Below are 14,862 nucleotides of genomic sequence, written 5' to 3' on the forward strand. Positions count from 1 at the left end.
CTTAGAATATCCTGGTTATTATCAGTTATGTTCTTTTTCCAGGTGTATTTTTGGAAATGTCCTTTTAAGGCAAAGATATTAAGCTCATATGTAAGTAATACTCCTCTTCTGGTCATTTTAGGATCCTTTCCGATCTTCCATTCTGCTTAATCCCCCCCCCCCCCCCCCCCCCCTTTTCACTTTCATCTTTCAAGAGACAAACATTTACATAACCATTGTGAAATTGAAAAAAAAAAAGAAAGATGTCTGCCACTCTGGTATGCTCCCATGATGATTTAATCAGACGCAAAAAGACAATGTTTCGATCCGAGTTGGATCTTCAGGGATCAAAACATTGTCTTTCTTTAGGGTCTGATTACATCACCATGGGAGCATACCATTTCTTTTTTCTTTGATTCGTTCTTCTGTCCTGCACCTGATAAGTTGAATGTGTGTATTTTCATATATTTTTTTCCCATCGGGAAATAGACCCATAATTTGTATGTTTTTAGAGAGGAGTATTTTTTTTTTTTTGGAGGAATAAATCCCTGACATAAATGTCTGCACTCCTCTCTGCCAAACTACACTAGACATTCTCCTAATGTTGGCTAATTTCTTAGAAAATCTCCTTCCCTCCTTGCGTTCTTATAAGATCTCCTCCACCCCATGGGCAAAGATCATGACCAGGCCAGGCTCTAGGATCATGTCCTCTCCCATGTGTTGATTCTCACAGGCCATCAACACCACCGCCTGTTTCCCAGGGATCCGCTTGGCAACGTAGTTCTCGTAGTAACGCCGGTTCATCTGCCGCGTCTCCAGCGTGGCCAGGCCCTGCGGCCAGTTGCGCTCGTGGGCATTCTCAATCAGGTCGTTAACGATGGACAGAGGACAGCCGCTGTCGATGAGTGAACGCTTGATGACCGCCTGGAGAACTGCGTCTGGCGTGGAGATCATCCCGCCCCAGCGTGTCACCCGTGCAGGTTGGAGGGAGTTGACCCATCTGTTGGAAAGGAACAGGTGAGATGGGGAATAGGGATTTTTTTTTTTTATAGCTCTAAAGCACTTTGTGACAATACTGCTGATATAAAAAAGGGATTTATTAAATTTGATTAAGTTCAGGGTGATTTAAGTGGTTGTACACATTGATAATTTAAACAAACAATATCCAAAACACAGTAAATGGATGACGCTTGCTGAAATAAAATGCTGAAACTATGTCAAAATATCCTAAAAGGACAGGGCCAGGGGAACAGGAGAGTAAACTCACTCCAGGATCTCGTTGTACTCAATGCTCTCCTCCAGGTTCTGCATGTTGGGGTTGGTGCTGCGTATTGCTCTCATGTAGGCTTTTAGCAGCTGGATGTCCCGTTTCTTACAGAGAAAGACACAGACAGATTATATTCCTGACCTTTGAGGAACAGAGCACTAATGGATTTTTATGAATTACGCATTCGCATATGTTTGTGCGCTGTGTGTGTGTGTGTGTGCGCGCGTCTGTTTACTTGTTCCCCCAGCTGGTGCTTGTGCTCTACAGCATTCTTCTCCAGTTCAGAGATCTTGGTCTGCTGCTGCTGTACCACGCCACGTAAGTGCTTGATGCAGTTGTGGTTGCACATCTCATCTTTTGGCATCTCTAACCTGTAGAGAAAGTGTGACCTTTTGAAACTAAAGCCACTAGATCACTCGATTTGTATAGTATTTAAATAGGCAAGTTTGTATATAAGAATTTGTTCTTAACTGACGGCCTACCCCAAACAAACCCTAACCTGGATGACGCTGGGCCAATTGTGAGCTGCCCTATGGGACTCCCAATCACGTGATTGTGATACAGCCTGGAATCGAACCAGAGTCTGTATTGACGCCTCTAGCCCTGAGATGCAGTGCCTAAGACCGCTGTGCCAGCGGGAGCCCCCACTCTAGAGACCACTACAAGACTAGATACTGTCACATTCTGCAGTGGTGGTGCGGCATGCCCAGGAACTCAAAAGTCATAGCCATGTTTTTCATTCTGGCCGGTCTGTTCTACTCTGCTGTGTAATGTGCTCTAAGGTGACTCACCCACAGCCCTCCTCACAGTTGATGGGCCTTTTGGGGTTGTGCTCACAGTCCTTCAGGTGAGACTGCAGTTGATCTAGCCGCAGTGTGGCTGTGCAGCCGAAGCCAGCGTTGTCACAAGCAATCTGGAGTTTGGAGAGCATGTTGCGCATGATGCGGGGCACGGGCCGGAGGTGAGCCAGTGTCACCACGGTGCGGTCCACAGGACAGATCTGCTGCTGATTGAACCACTGGGTGATGCAGGCGTTGCAGAAAGCATGTTCACAGTGCGGGGCCTACACATGAAAGAAATAATGAGAGGAGATGGAGAAGGGTAAAGAGGTAGGGGGAAATAAGCTTGTTTTGTATGAAAAATAAGAATTAAATCAGTAGGTCTTTATCCCAGAAATAGGTGACTAGCTGAGAGGAAAGTTTTATTTTTATTACAAAAAAATCTTAATTAAATTGATAAAAGGGATTAACAATTCCTTGCATGGCCTGGCTGAGAAGGGAAGAGGGAAATGTAGGGCACTAACCTGCACTGGCTCCTCCAGTACCATGCTGCAGATGGGACACAGCAAGTCTTCATCCACCTCCCCTTGGAACCTGGTGACATCATACCCCATGGCACATCACTGAGACACACAAGTTTCTGCAGAATACAAGCCGGGTAGGTGAGTCACTGCCTGGAGAAAATCCATTTCACAATGCAAACCTGTCTAGAGGACTGTTTATGGCATATCTGCAAAAGCAATGCAGCAAAACAAACATAACCCATCCTGTGCAATGAACATAACTTCAAGGTCAAGCCTTGTTGTTACCATATTTTTAGCATCGTAAACAACCTCAGCTATATCCTCATGCTAAACAATGTTGAGTGGCTCAAACCAGTAGTTTGAGAGAACTAGTGAGAAAACAGAAAAGCAGTGCCATTACCTCACTCACAAATGGCCCTCATTTCTCCCATTCAGCAGGACTGTCAAAGGTCACATGGAGTGGCTTTGATGAGACATTGTATTGGGAGACAGACACAATCAGACACATAAGCCTAACTTTCTAGGCATTTACTTAGAAATGGTATCATGGCAATGACACAGAACTTAAACCAAAGACAGTACAGTATGGTTTGAAACTCCGCAATTACAATCCTTGGGGCTGCAGCCAGGGTGGGAAATTAACTTTATGGTCCGCCAGCCACTGTGGCAGGTAGATATATATATATTTTTTAACAGTCACTCAGATTTCTTACCAGTCAAAACATTATTTTCACTATAATTACACCAAAAATCACCACAGAAAAAATGGATGAGCATGCTTTCTATCGTTTCTAAAACAAGAAATGTATTACTAATAAGAAATAATGGGATATATATCATTACATTTGTGACCTGTGTCTTTTAATAACCAATGTACGTTAAAATAAATAATTTAGTATTACAATCTAAATGTACCTTTAATCCATCTGTCTGCATATTTCAAGATATGGCATATGAGTGTGCAGTGAGATATGGGTTGAACGCTACTTTTCTTGTCAATTAGCTTGAAAAAAACATGCACTTAAAAAAATGGAAATCAACCAGTCCTCCATCTTTAATACAATGGAAATGTCAAATGCTTATTATCTAAAATGTTGAAAGTGCGTGGGTAATAGAGAGAAAAAACCAAATGGTGCGGTTTGAGGCCATGTGGCGGAGAATGATGCAGGCGCTGGATATGGGGGTGTGAGCATGGGGATCTGGGCAGGAGTTATATTGTGGATGTTTGTGTGCGTCTGTCTGTTGTCGTTTGTATGTGGATATATATTTTTTTACATTTTCAAATAAAATAATGTTACTTAAAAAATGTTTTTAGATACAACAGTAAAAATAGAGAAACAGTTCTGCCACAAACAGCTGAGTGATACAACTTATGTATTATGATTGTTCAGGGCTCTATGCTGACATTTTGTTCTCCTATGTAAACATACAGAAGCACACAAATAAATCTAGGAGAGCAATTAATGTATTTGAGTGTTTTAATGACTATGTATAACAGTTTTTTGGGAGTTATCCATGCTCAATCATTAGGTGAGATTTGCTCCCGGGTGGCGCAGTGGTCTAATAAGGCACTGCATCTCAGTGCAAAAGGCGCTACTACAGTCCCTGGTTCGAATCCAGGCGGTATCACATCTGGCCCGTGATTGGGAGTTCCATAGGGCTGCGCACAATTGGCCCAGCGTTGTCCGAGTTTGACCGTCATTGTAAATAAGAATTTGTTCTTAATTGACTTGCCTAGTTAAATAAAAATATCAAAAAAGTGTTTAAAAAGACAAAACATTTTAGCTAACCCTTTAAGGGACGGGCCGTTACCGTGGTAACTTGAGCACTTGTCTGTGACCAACAAAAATCACCAACTACGACGTCTTCCTAGCTGCAGACAGTTGCAGCAAACTCAAAGTAACATTGAAAAACAACCTAACGTGTGAACAAAACGATGTAACTGGCTAAGAAACGCGAGGACAATGTCACACTTTGGTAGTATTTCTTGTCAAAACGGCCAATTTCTACATGTGGGTTTTGGATTTAAAACACTTCCCAAATGCTCTGTGACCACCCGCCAACGTGGCCGGTGAAATAGACATTCTTACCCCGCGAATGACAACATTTGGCGGGTGTTAATTTCCAACCTTGGTTGCAGATGCTGCTTTGGCATACTGAGGATGAAGAGACAGGGCATTTCATAGTTTGATCTGACTAGGCCCTGTTTTCTGGGTGGTGACTACGAGCCTGCTGATTAACACAATAGTGTAATCACAACTAGCTACCATAGATGATAGACTGTAGCCTAAACAATCAAATGGAGAACATCTCTGCTTTAAACCCTCGCTGCCTAGCCTCCAGCTGACTTGTGACATATTCAGTATGGCAGGCAGCAACACTACACAGCAGACTGGGGAGGGATGGTTAAATAAGATATTCTCTTATATCTAGCTGAAATTATAGGACACTTTACAGACTGGCTTTAATGAAATGCGATAGCTAACCAGCTCAAGCTAGCTAGCTAGTTAGTTAGCAGTCTAACAGACCTGCAAAGCTGCAGCTTATACATGTGAGTTATACTAACGTTCGTTAGCAAGCTGCCATCAAAGAGAGTCAACGTTCGTTTCTTAGTTTAGAAAATAAGTAAAGCCAACTAGCTAGATAGGTTGATCTAGTGATGGCTAGCCTAGCTAGCACTGTAGCTGACTGGCTTGCTAGGCCAACTGTTGGCTATATCAGCACGCTCTTGTTGACTTGCTAACGTTCTTACTGTAACCCTTTTTCAAATAAAATATTCTGTTATCGGGAATAACCACTTACGTCCTTGAAGAGCAAGCAAAATGATTGCGACAATTTCCGTAATTTCACCTCTGCTGACAGTTAGCTAGCCTCCAGCCACATCAGCTAGCCTAAGTAGGTTGTTGCTGGTTTAGTAAGCAAGCCACTCCGCCTCCTCAACCCGACAGGGGGGCGTCAGAGATGATTGAAATCAAATGATATTTTAAAAAAATGTAAGAAAACTAATTGTATAAAAAAAAATCTGTTGATATTATTGAAAATAAAAACAAGGCAACAGTGAACATGTCGTCCCCCACGAATGGTGCAGCGCCCCCCCTTGAGCCAAGTGAAATATCGCGTGTGACTAACACGTTTCAGTTAATTACTATATAGCTCCGGACTTGGGCCAATCAGTTAAATTTTGTACATGCAGGATCGCTATGGCAAGACGCATCACTCCCCCAAGTTTCTTCCAAATCGGGACAGTGCTGTCAAATATCGCGTGTGACTAACACACAAACGAATGGGGATGGAGAAAGATCCACAGTCCTCGATTTCATCGTGGGGACCATTATCACTAAATCTGGTTTGTAATTCAACGTAGGTCATTGGATGTGGGCCCTCAAGCTTGAGGCCCTTCGGTGCTTCCTGTGGAAGTGACTGACTCCTAAGGTCCCTTGCAAGACTACCTATTTGGGTCACTGTCCTCTGTACTGATCACTGTCCTTTGTGTTCTCTTTTTTGTGTGAAGGTGACTATGCCTCTTGTCAGGCCTGGGTCTAGACCACCATCATAGTTTGGCTCCCATGGGACGTAGATGAACCAGCAAAGACTGGCTCTGGGGTTCAAGACAGAATTCTCCTCTTTGGACTTTTCTGATTATCATCGTCCGACTCATAATCTATTATCCCATTAGGCCTACTCATCCCTGTCTTTCATTAAGAGATTTTAATATTTACCTGTAATGTATTCTTCAACATTTAAGTGATAACGACTTGCATACAGTAGGCCTATCACCAGAAAGGTTGCGAGAATTAGACTATTCTTTTTGTGAAAATTCAATCAACTCAACACTTGTCAAATCAAATCACATTTTACTTGTCACATGCGTCATAAACAACAGACATGGACTAACAGTGAAATGCTTACTTACAGGCCCTTCCCAACAATGCAGAGAGAAATAAAAAAGAGAAATAATAGAAAAGTAAAACACGTAAAAGTAATGATAGATACACAATGAGTAACGATAACTTGGCTATATACAAGGGGTACCAGTACTGAGTCTATGTGCAGGGGTACAAGTTAATTGAAGTAGATATGTACATATAACTAGGAATAAAGTGACAGATAGTTAAATAGTGACATACGCTGCTGCTACTTTTAGCTAACTATTTAGCAGTTGTATGGCTTGGGGGTAGTAGCTGTTCAGGGTCCTGTTGGTTCCAGACTTGGTGCATCGGTACCGCTTGCCGTGCGGTAGCAGAGAGAACAGTATATGACTTGGGTGGCTGGAGTCTTTGTACATTTTTAGAGCCTTCATCCGATACTGCCTGGTATAGATGTTCTGGATGGCCGGGAGCTTGTCACCAGTGATGTACTAGGCCGTTTGCACTACCCTCTGTAGTGCCTTGCGGTCGGATGCCAAGGAGTTGCCATACCAAGCGGTGATGCAGCCAGTCAAGATGCTCTCAATGGTGCAACTGTAGAACTTTTTGAGGATTTACGGGTCCATGCCAAATCTTTTCATCCTCCTAATGGGGTAGAGGTGTTGTCTAGCCCTCTTCATGACTTTGTTGGTGTGTTTGGGCCATGATAGATCCTTAGTGATGTGGACACTGAGGAACTTAAAGCTCTCAACCCGGTCCACTACATCCCTGTCGATGTGAATGGGGGCGTGCTCGGGCCCTACGTTTCCTGTAGTCCACGATCAGCTCCTTTGTCTTGCTGACGTTGAGGAAGAGGTTGTTGTCTTGGCACCACACTGCCAGGCCTCTGACCTCCTCCCTATAGGCTATCTCATCGTCGTCGGTGATCAGGCCTACCACCGTCTGGCCCTCTGGGACATGTCCAACCTCAAAGCACTTCATGATGACAGCCCCATCACACTTACACCGTTCATCATGAAGGGCTTTGAGATGCTGGTCATGACCCACATAAAGGCCAGCATAAGAGCACACTGGACCCACTCAAATTTGCCTACCACTCCAATAGATCCACGTAAGATGCCATTTCCATTGCTATTCACATGGCTGTAACGCATATGGACAAGAGGAACACCTATGTGAGAATGGTGTTCATTGACTACAGTTCAGCATTCAACACTATTGTTCCCTACAAGCTCGACACCAAGCTCAGAGCCCTGGGTCTGTACACCTCCCTCTGCAACTGGATCTTGCAATTGGATTCAACAACACCACCTCCACACTGACTCTTAACACAGGGGCCCCCCAGGGGTGTGTCCTCAGTCCTCTGATGTACTCCCTGTTCACCCATGACTGCGTGGCTTTGCACAACACCAACTCCATCATCAAGTTTGCTGACAACACCATGGTTGTAGGCCTGATAAACAACAATGACAAGTCAGCCTTTAGGGAGGAGGTAAAGGTAAGTGAACTGGCATTGTGGTGCCAGGACACCAACCTCTCCCTCAATGTCAGCAAAACAAAGGAGTTTATTGTTGACTTCAGGAAGCAGACGATGGAACATTCCCCGATCAACGGGACTGCAGTAAAGAAAGTCAGTAGTTTGAAGTTCCTTGGCATCCACATCACCGAGAACTTGACCAGCACCACCACTACTCTACTTACTAAGGTGGCTGAAGAAATTTGGCATGCCAACCAGGATCCTCTCCAAATACTACCGCTGCATCATCGAGAGCATCCTGAACGGTAGCATCACGGCCTGGTATGGGAATTACTCCGTCCATGACAGCAAGGCCCTCCAGCGGGTGGTGAAGACAGCCCATGCTCCCACCCATCCAGGACATCTACTCGAAATGGTGCCTGAGGACAGCATCATCAAGGACCCCACAAACCCCAGCCACGAGCTGTTCACTCCCTTACCGTCGGGCAGACATTATCAGAACATGAAGCCTGATACCAACAGGCTCTGAGACAGTTTCTATCTACAAGCCATCAGACTGCTGAACACTTGAACTGGACTGACCACCTGCTTAGATTCTCCACACATACGTTTATGCTACACACACATCACAACTGCTACTACTAGACTCTTATTATGATTGCTAAATACTGCAGAATTTAAACACTTGCCTTCCAATCCCCCCTTCCCCATAACACGTGCAAATATTGGACAATATTATATTGTATTATACTTATGCTAAAATGTTTATTATATTTTACTGAGCCATTTACTTTGTTTGTATCATCTTTTCTTATTTTGTATTGTTTTTTCATTGTCAAGAAGGAACCTACAAGTAAGCATTTAACTGGACGGTGTATACCATGTGTATCCCGTACATATGACTAATAAAACTTGAAAGGAATACATTTCGGTCTATGAGATCATCTTCTCAAAATGTATATGATCTCCTAAACCTGTGTTAACCTCAGACCTTATTTTTCTCGCGTTTATCCCAAAACGATATTCTTTCCCCCCATAGGAATGGCTGAACAAACAAGAGTATAACTTGTTTCCGTCCTAAAAAATTGAAATTAGTTTGTATTTTCTACCTCTGGATCATTGGTCTTAATTTTAAGGTTATGGTTAGGCATAAGGTTAGCAGTGTGGTTAAGGTCTGAGGTTAACATGCACAGGAGATCTTATGCGTTTTTGTTCTGAGATAATCAGTCAATTAACATGACCTTTATGAATCCTTTATGTTCTTGTTTTGATTACATAAATACTTCAAAATTGACTGATGAAGATGATCTCATAGAAATAAACGTATATGATCTCCTAAACCTGTGTTTAACACAGACCTTCGGCGTTTCTAAAACATTCATTTGCCCATTGCTTTGGCCAACGAGACATGACAGTTAGCCTCCATTAGTGGCTACAAAAAGACGCCATTCTCTTTATTGCCACTCTGTTCTAACCAGGACATGGATATATTGAGGTTTTGAACATTTCTCATGAGCCTTGGCTTGAGCAATTCAGCCTGCTTCATTGGAGAAGGTAGGTCAATTGCTGTTATCAATGCTTTGCGGCCTTTCTTATCTGTTTCATGACTCGGCTGTAAATGAACGAGTCGTTATAATATTAACTCCAAAAAATAAAAGACTTCCCCCCAGGCTCTTCAATCCTCTAAGCAGCAGGACAAGATAAGATGTATTTCGAGACTGGTGAAAGCAACAACGAACAACCCACGTGAGTTGCCTGTATGCCCCAGAAAATGTCAGGTTTTGTAGGTTCGCTGACCTGTAAAATGTTTGGCATTCAGCAACTGTAACAGTTTCAATTTTGCGGACTAAATGACGAACAAACTGGCAACATTCATGAAGGAGTCATTGAGACATTTCACGGTACCTGATTTTTAATGAACTTGCCTCTTCATATTCCTTTTTTGCAGTTAATTTATAGGATGTCACCTCTACTGACGCTCGCAGTAGGACTATTTGTCTGTCTGTCTCTGCTGGAGTTTGGGGCAGGGGCGCAACTTTCTCTCAGTGGCACAGTGAAAACACCAGGGAATATGACAGACAGGATATCAAATGGAAGCCGACAAGAGGGGTCGACATCTGAACATTTAGATGAGGCTTTTGAAGAGCAGGTGAGACTATTGTGGAAGACAGGCTATACCAGTTTGTATTGTCTCCAGCCCTCTGAAATATCTGAATTTGGCCTCAATAGATCAGTGCTACAACAATTTAACAGCAATATTATGAAGATTACGTAATTTAGAGTTGATAAGGTCACAAGTTAACCTTTGAGACACTGCTGTCAAAAGCACTAAATCTATTTTGTGCTTTGTTAAAAATATAAAATATCCTATTCTAATAGTTTAACAATGTCAGTATTTTACCACTGATGATTATTGCTCTTTCTGATAATTTCAGCTGTCCATTTACTCTTGTAAATACCTGTCTTTTTTTCCCAGGTCTTCTACTTGCAGCGTCTGTTCCATCAGTATGGAGACAATGGGACCCTGACCTATAAGGGCCTGCAGAAGTTACTGGGCAGCCTGGGACTAGGGCAGGTCAGTGTGTTGGGGATCAGCCATCGAGGATCGAGGCACAACCATAACACTTTGACACAACCTCACCCTCCTCATACACAATCTCATGACCATGACGATCAGGAAACAGACACCCCTAGTCCTAGTAGACCTACTCAACCACCCTCCTCCGCAAACACAGCCAGGTGAGATACAGATATTACAACTGATTTGATCCCATGATTGTTAGAGATATACAGCCACTTTTGAAGTAGGGAAGTTTAGCATTTGTGCTCATCCGGTTATGAATAGTTAGTTACACACTGACACCTGAATAAACTGTACTGCCTCTTCTTCTCAACCCGCTCTGAAAGAACCCCACAGCCTGGGATATCAGGGTCTGCTGGATCTAGGTATAAAGAGGGCACCACATTATCATCTGATAATGTGATTAAGGAAGAAGTCCTTCCGTGGTCATCTCCTGTTGCACACTCTATTCCTGTCCAAGGAATGTTTAACTCCCTTGTGTCAAATCACCCCACTCAGAGGCATCTTCATGGGAACGTGAGTAGTCAATAAAAGACAATTGATCTGGTTAATGTTTTGTGCCAAACGCACAAAGTTCACAACTCAATTCTGCTTACTGTTCTTGGCAAAATGTTATCCTCAGGTTTTTATTTGACATTGTTATTTAAAGGGAGTTAATGACAAAATCCACTATCAAAACATTCCCCTTACATAAAGTTTCTTTTAACCCTTTCCTTTTCAGTGTCTGAACGTTACTCAGCTCTTGTGGAATTTCGGTCTGGGAAAGGCACCCCACATCACTCCTGCCCACTTCACCCTCCTGTGCCCAGCTCTGCTGTACCAGATTGAAAGTGGTGTTTGTCTACGCCACCCAGAGTCTGATGGGGCGGAGTCAGAAAGGAGTGTGACTTTCCTTAAAGGTGCATTTATGAAACTAGATACCAACTATGAGAGGGAATGATTTATCGATATAGGATGTTTTAAAAAACAATGTAGCCTTTTACAACTTGGAGCATAACTTAACAGTTAGGATACACTAAGACTTAACATAACCATGGAAACTACAATACCCTATTGTTTAAGCAGAATGAATACAACATCAAAATCAATATAATATTTAGTTTTTTCCCCCGCAGCTTTGGGATGGAGCTCCTTAGCTCTGGCTGTGATCAGCCTGCCGTCTCTGCTGTCTTTGAGCCTGGTTCCCCTTCTGCCCCCTGCCCGCCTACGCTCCTTCCTCTGTCCAATGACAGCCTTGGCTGTGGGGACGCTGTGTGGAGATGCCCTGCTGCATCTCCTGCCTCATGTAAACACCCTACCAAACTGTCAAACACTACATACAGTGAGGGGAGAAAAGTATTTGATCCCCTGCTGATTTTGTACGTTTGCCCACTGACAAAGAAATGATCAGTCTATAATTGTAAGGTTTATTTTAACAGTGAGAGACAGAATAACAACAACAAAAAAATCCAGGAAAACGCATGTCAAAAATGTTATAAAATGATTTGCATTTTATTGAGGGAAATAAGTATTTGACCCCCTCTCAATCAGAAAGATTTCTGGCTCCCAGGTGTCTTTTATACAGGTAACGAGCTGAGATTAGGAGCACACTCTTAAAGGGAGTGCTCCTAATCTCAGCTTGTTACCTGTATAAAAGACACCTGTCCACAGAAGCAATCAATCAATCAGATTCCAAACTCTCCACCATGGCCAAGACCAAAAAGCTTTTCTGGATTTTTTTGTTATTCTGTCTCTCACTGTTCAAATAAACCTACTATTAAAATTATAGACTGATAATTTCTTTGTCAGTGGGCAAATGTACAAAATCAGCAGGGGATCAAATACTTTTTTCCCCTCACTGTTCATACCAGTGCTACTGTCTCTGTTTAGTCATGGAGGGTTAAGTTGTAAAATCTAGTAGTAAATATAAGTCTAAAATGAAATGCGTTGAATGAAAACCGTCTTGTATTATCTGTGTCCTGCAGGCTAAGACTGGGCCACACTCAAGCCACTCTGAACAACAGGACTCCATACTGAAGGGCCTTTGTGTGCTGGGAGGGTGCTACCTCCTCTTCATCTTCGAGAGCCTTCTAGGACTGAGGACCCATTATAAGGTTAGCTGGATTTCGAAAATAAAGAAGTTGTGCCACTGTTTTATGATACACTGTGCATAGTAGTCATTGGGAGATTCTCAATTGCATACTCCTTATGTCCTCCTCGCCTCCTTCTCAAAATCCATTGGATGAGAAAGCCAGAGGTCCCACCCCTCTGACCATCTCCTCCAATGGGTTTTGAGGCAGCGAGGACGCGAGGTGTATGCAATTGAGATTGTCCCTAAGTCATATTGTTTTTGTTGGAAAATAGGGAATTGTTTAGTCTTGTATTGCTGATGTGAATGTTTAAATTATTTTTTTTTGTCATCAGAAAGTTAAGAGGAAGCGGAAGCAGCAGAACACCACTCTAAATCCTGACCCAGAGAGGGAGCTTACTGCTCTGCAGAGTGAGTTGGAATGTAATACTTATGTAACTTTGAGAGCATTTATGTCCGTATTGGCAGAGTTGAACCGTTGCATTGTAAAACATCTTTCTCATCTCTCCCGTTCTTAAGGCCCCACCGTTCTTGAGCAGACACATTCCACTGAGCAGCATGGTCATTCACACAGCCCGCCTGGCCAGGAGCAGGTTGGGATGGGAAGCTTGGTGTGGATGGTGGTTATGGGAGATGGGGTACACAACCTTACTGACGGACTGGCCATTGGTGCAGCATTCTCTCAGAGTCTGGCTGGAGGTCTCAGCACCACCATAGCTGTGTTCTGCCATGAGCTTCCTCACGAGCTAGGTAGGTATACATGAACATCTCACCTTTTTGTGAGGTGCATGTAAAAACAGAGATGGGTGCAACACATAAAAGCATTGCACATCGACATGCCCTTCAAAAGTTTAAGCCTGGTACTATAACGTTTCAGGTAGACCTCTGTAATGAGTATGAGACTATGAAATTGATGCATTGTGTTTATCTTTGCAGGTGACCTGGCAGTGCTGATGGGAGCAGGGTGGCCTGTTCGTAGACTGGTTATCTTCAGTGCTGTATCAGCCCTACTGGGTTTTGTGGGCTTGCTAACTGGCTCTGTCCTGGGCCACCAGTCAGCCCACATCTCCCCCTGGATCCTCGCCCTCACCGCTGGGGTCTTCCTCTATGTGGCCCTCGCTGACATGGTGAGTCACTACGGTGGAAGGAGTTCCACACCCTTTTCACATTATCGGGCCAACATGAACTGCACTGTGCTGGTTCAGATATTTCCTTTTCAGCATGGTTCCAGCAACTATAGTGGCTGCGTAACCAGGCCAGCACAGCTCAGCTTAGTGTGAAAAGGCATTTTACAGACAACTGTGTCTATTAATTTGGTCAGCGTAATAATGCTGCATTTGTCATTTTCTCCTTTTGCTCAATAGTTGCCTGAGATGCTTCATGGTGATCCTGGCCCGATGGGACCCTGGACTCGCTTCCTGCTACAGAACCTAGGCTTGTTGGCAGGGGGTGCAATCATGCTGTGTATCGCTCTGTTTGAGGACCATATTGCCTTCAACCTGGGTGATGTCTGATTCAATGAAGGATATGAGTGGATCAGATTCTAAACCACTGGATTGGTTACTCTTTCAACTGAAGTGCAATTGGCCAATACCAAATGACTTCTTATCGGAGTAGACTTTGGTCCGGGTGGTAATTTGCATTACTACTAAAGGCCTGAAAAACATGATTTAAGATTACATCATTAAGTACCAGCTTCACTTTAGAGCACTCTGGATGCGTTTACACCGGCAGCCAAATTCTGAGCTCTTGCCCAATTATTGGGTAAAACGCATCCTCTAAGACACAAGATTTTACATTAAGCAGACGCTCTTGTATTGAGTAGATACATTTCTTGTCCCATGTGAGAATCGAACCCACAACCCTGGTGTTGCAAGCGCCATGCTCTACCAACTGAGCCACACTGGACTACACAGTTTGATGGTTAGTGTGAACAACACATGGAAATCACCCTTGCAGGACCAGATGGCCAAGAGAATGACCCTACACTGATTTTGCTTGCTTAAATGTTTTATGAACCCTATGATTTTTTTCTTCCTAAATGTACTGTGCAACTTGTTTTCTACTGTTTCTATATGAACATTGATTTTATTTTGAGATTGAAATCAATGTGAGTCTTAATCCTATTATTTCAGACTGATTTGCAGTGGTTGAACCATACAGGAATGTGAAGTTTCAATATCCAATTAAATCTTTTTTAAATCTTGAATACTGTATAGCCATGTCAGCAATTCAATAAAGGTGGCCCTTTTATATTTGGCCATGAATCCAGAGCACTTCTCACTCGTTCCACATCTAGGACTCAAATCAGAAACACACAT

The 14,862-nt window shown here is 43.2% G+C and overlaps 2 protein-coding genes across 8 annotated transcripts; one reads left to right on the top strand and one right to left on the bottom strand.

The window, feature by feature from the left end:
- Window positions 1–330: 330 nt before the first annotated feature.
- Window positions 331–5,640, bottom strand: rnf41 (ring finger protein 41). Of its 4 annotated transcripts, none has more exons than XM_014135563.3 (7): window positions 5,352–5,640; window positions 2,950–2,989; window positions 2,550–2,665; window positions 2,038–2,309; window positions 1,482–1,617; window positions 1,247–1,350; window positions 331–979 (listed from the first exon to the last, which is right to left on the bottom strand). In XM_014135563.3, exons 3-7 carry the CDS (start codon window positions 2,637–2,639, stop codon window positions 625–627), a joined length of 957 nt encoding a protein of 318 aa, XP_013991038.1. In that variant the 5' UTR covers window positions 2,640–2,665; window positions 2,950–2,989; window positions 5,352–5,640; the 3' UTR covers window positions 331–624.
- A 3,716-nt stretch (window positions 5,641–9,356) lies between these two features.
- On the top strand, window positions 9,357–14,814 carry LOC106567179 (zinc transporter ZIP5). 4 transcript variants are annotated; one of them, XM_082960059.1, is made up of 12 exons: window positions 9,357–9,446; window positions 9,551–9,638; window positions 9,841–10,041; window positions 10,369–10,631; window positions 10,800–10,989; window positions 11,195–11,372; window positions 11,574–11,758; window positions 12,438–12,566; window positions 12,877–12,952; window positions 13,061–13,291; window positions 13,478–13,668; window positions 13,906–14,814. In XM_082960059.1, the coding sequence occupies exons 3-12, from the start codon at window positions 9,853–9,855 to the stop codon at window positions 14,053–14,055; spliced, it is 1,782 nt and encodes a 593-aa protein (XP_082816185.1). In that variant the 5' UTR covers window positions 9,357–9,446; window positions 9,551–9,638; window positions 9,841–9,852; the 3' UTR covers window positions 14,056–14,814. The 4 variants fall into 4 exon arrangements, with proteins under 4 accessions (XP_082816185.1, XP_082816186.1, XP_082816184.1 ...); XM_082960060.1 differs by having other exon boundaries at window positions 9,428–9,446; window positions 9,563–9,638; XM_082960058.1 differs by lacking the exons at window positions 9,357–9,446; window positions 9,551–9,638 and having other exon boundaries at window positions 9,645–10,041.
- The last annotated feature ends 48 nt before the right edge of the window (window positions 14,815–14,862 follow it).

The sequence above is a fragment of the Salmo salar genome, chromosome 13 (genome assembly GCF_965601325.2).
Source record: "Salmo salar chromosome 13, fSalSal1, whole genome shotgun sequence".
In the NCBI taxonomy this organism is placed as follows: domain Eukaryota; kingdom Metazoa; phylum Chordata; class Actinopteri; order Salmoniformes; family Salmonidae; genus Salmo; species Salmo salar.

What these genes read in the sequence shown, in the direction of transcription:
- rnf41 (XM_014135563.3), bottom strand. Translation starts at nt 2,639, where the DNA reads ATGGGGTATGATGTCACCAGGTTCCAAGGGGAGGTGGATGAAGACTTG. An exon ending in TACTGGAGGAGCCAGTGCAG is followed by an intron (nt 2,310 to 2,549) that starts GTTAGTGCCCTA and finishes TTTCATGTGTAG; the next exon opens with GCCCCGCACTGTGAACATGC. An exon ending in AACTGTGAGGAGGGCTGTGG is followed by an intron (nt 1,618 to 2,037) that starts GTGAGTCACCTT and finishes CTTTCTCTACAG; the next exon opens with GTTAGAGATGCCAAAAGATG.
- LOC106567179 (XM_082960058.1), top strand. Translation starts at nt 9,808, where the DNA reads ATGAACTTGCCTCTTCATATTCCTTTTTTGCAGTTAATTTATAGGATG. An exon ending in GACTGAGGACCCATTATAAG is followed by an intron (nt 12,567 to 12,876) that starts GTTAGCTGGATT and finishes TTTTGTCATCAG; the next exon opens with AAAGTTAAGAGGAAGCGGAA. An exon ending in GGAGCTTACTGCTCTGCAGA is followed by an intron (nt 12,953 to 13,060) that starts GTGAGTTGGAAT and finishes CCCGTTCTTAAG; the next exon opens with GCCCCACCGTTCTTGAGCAG.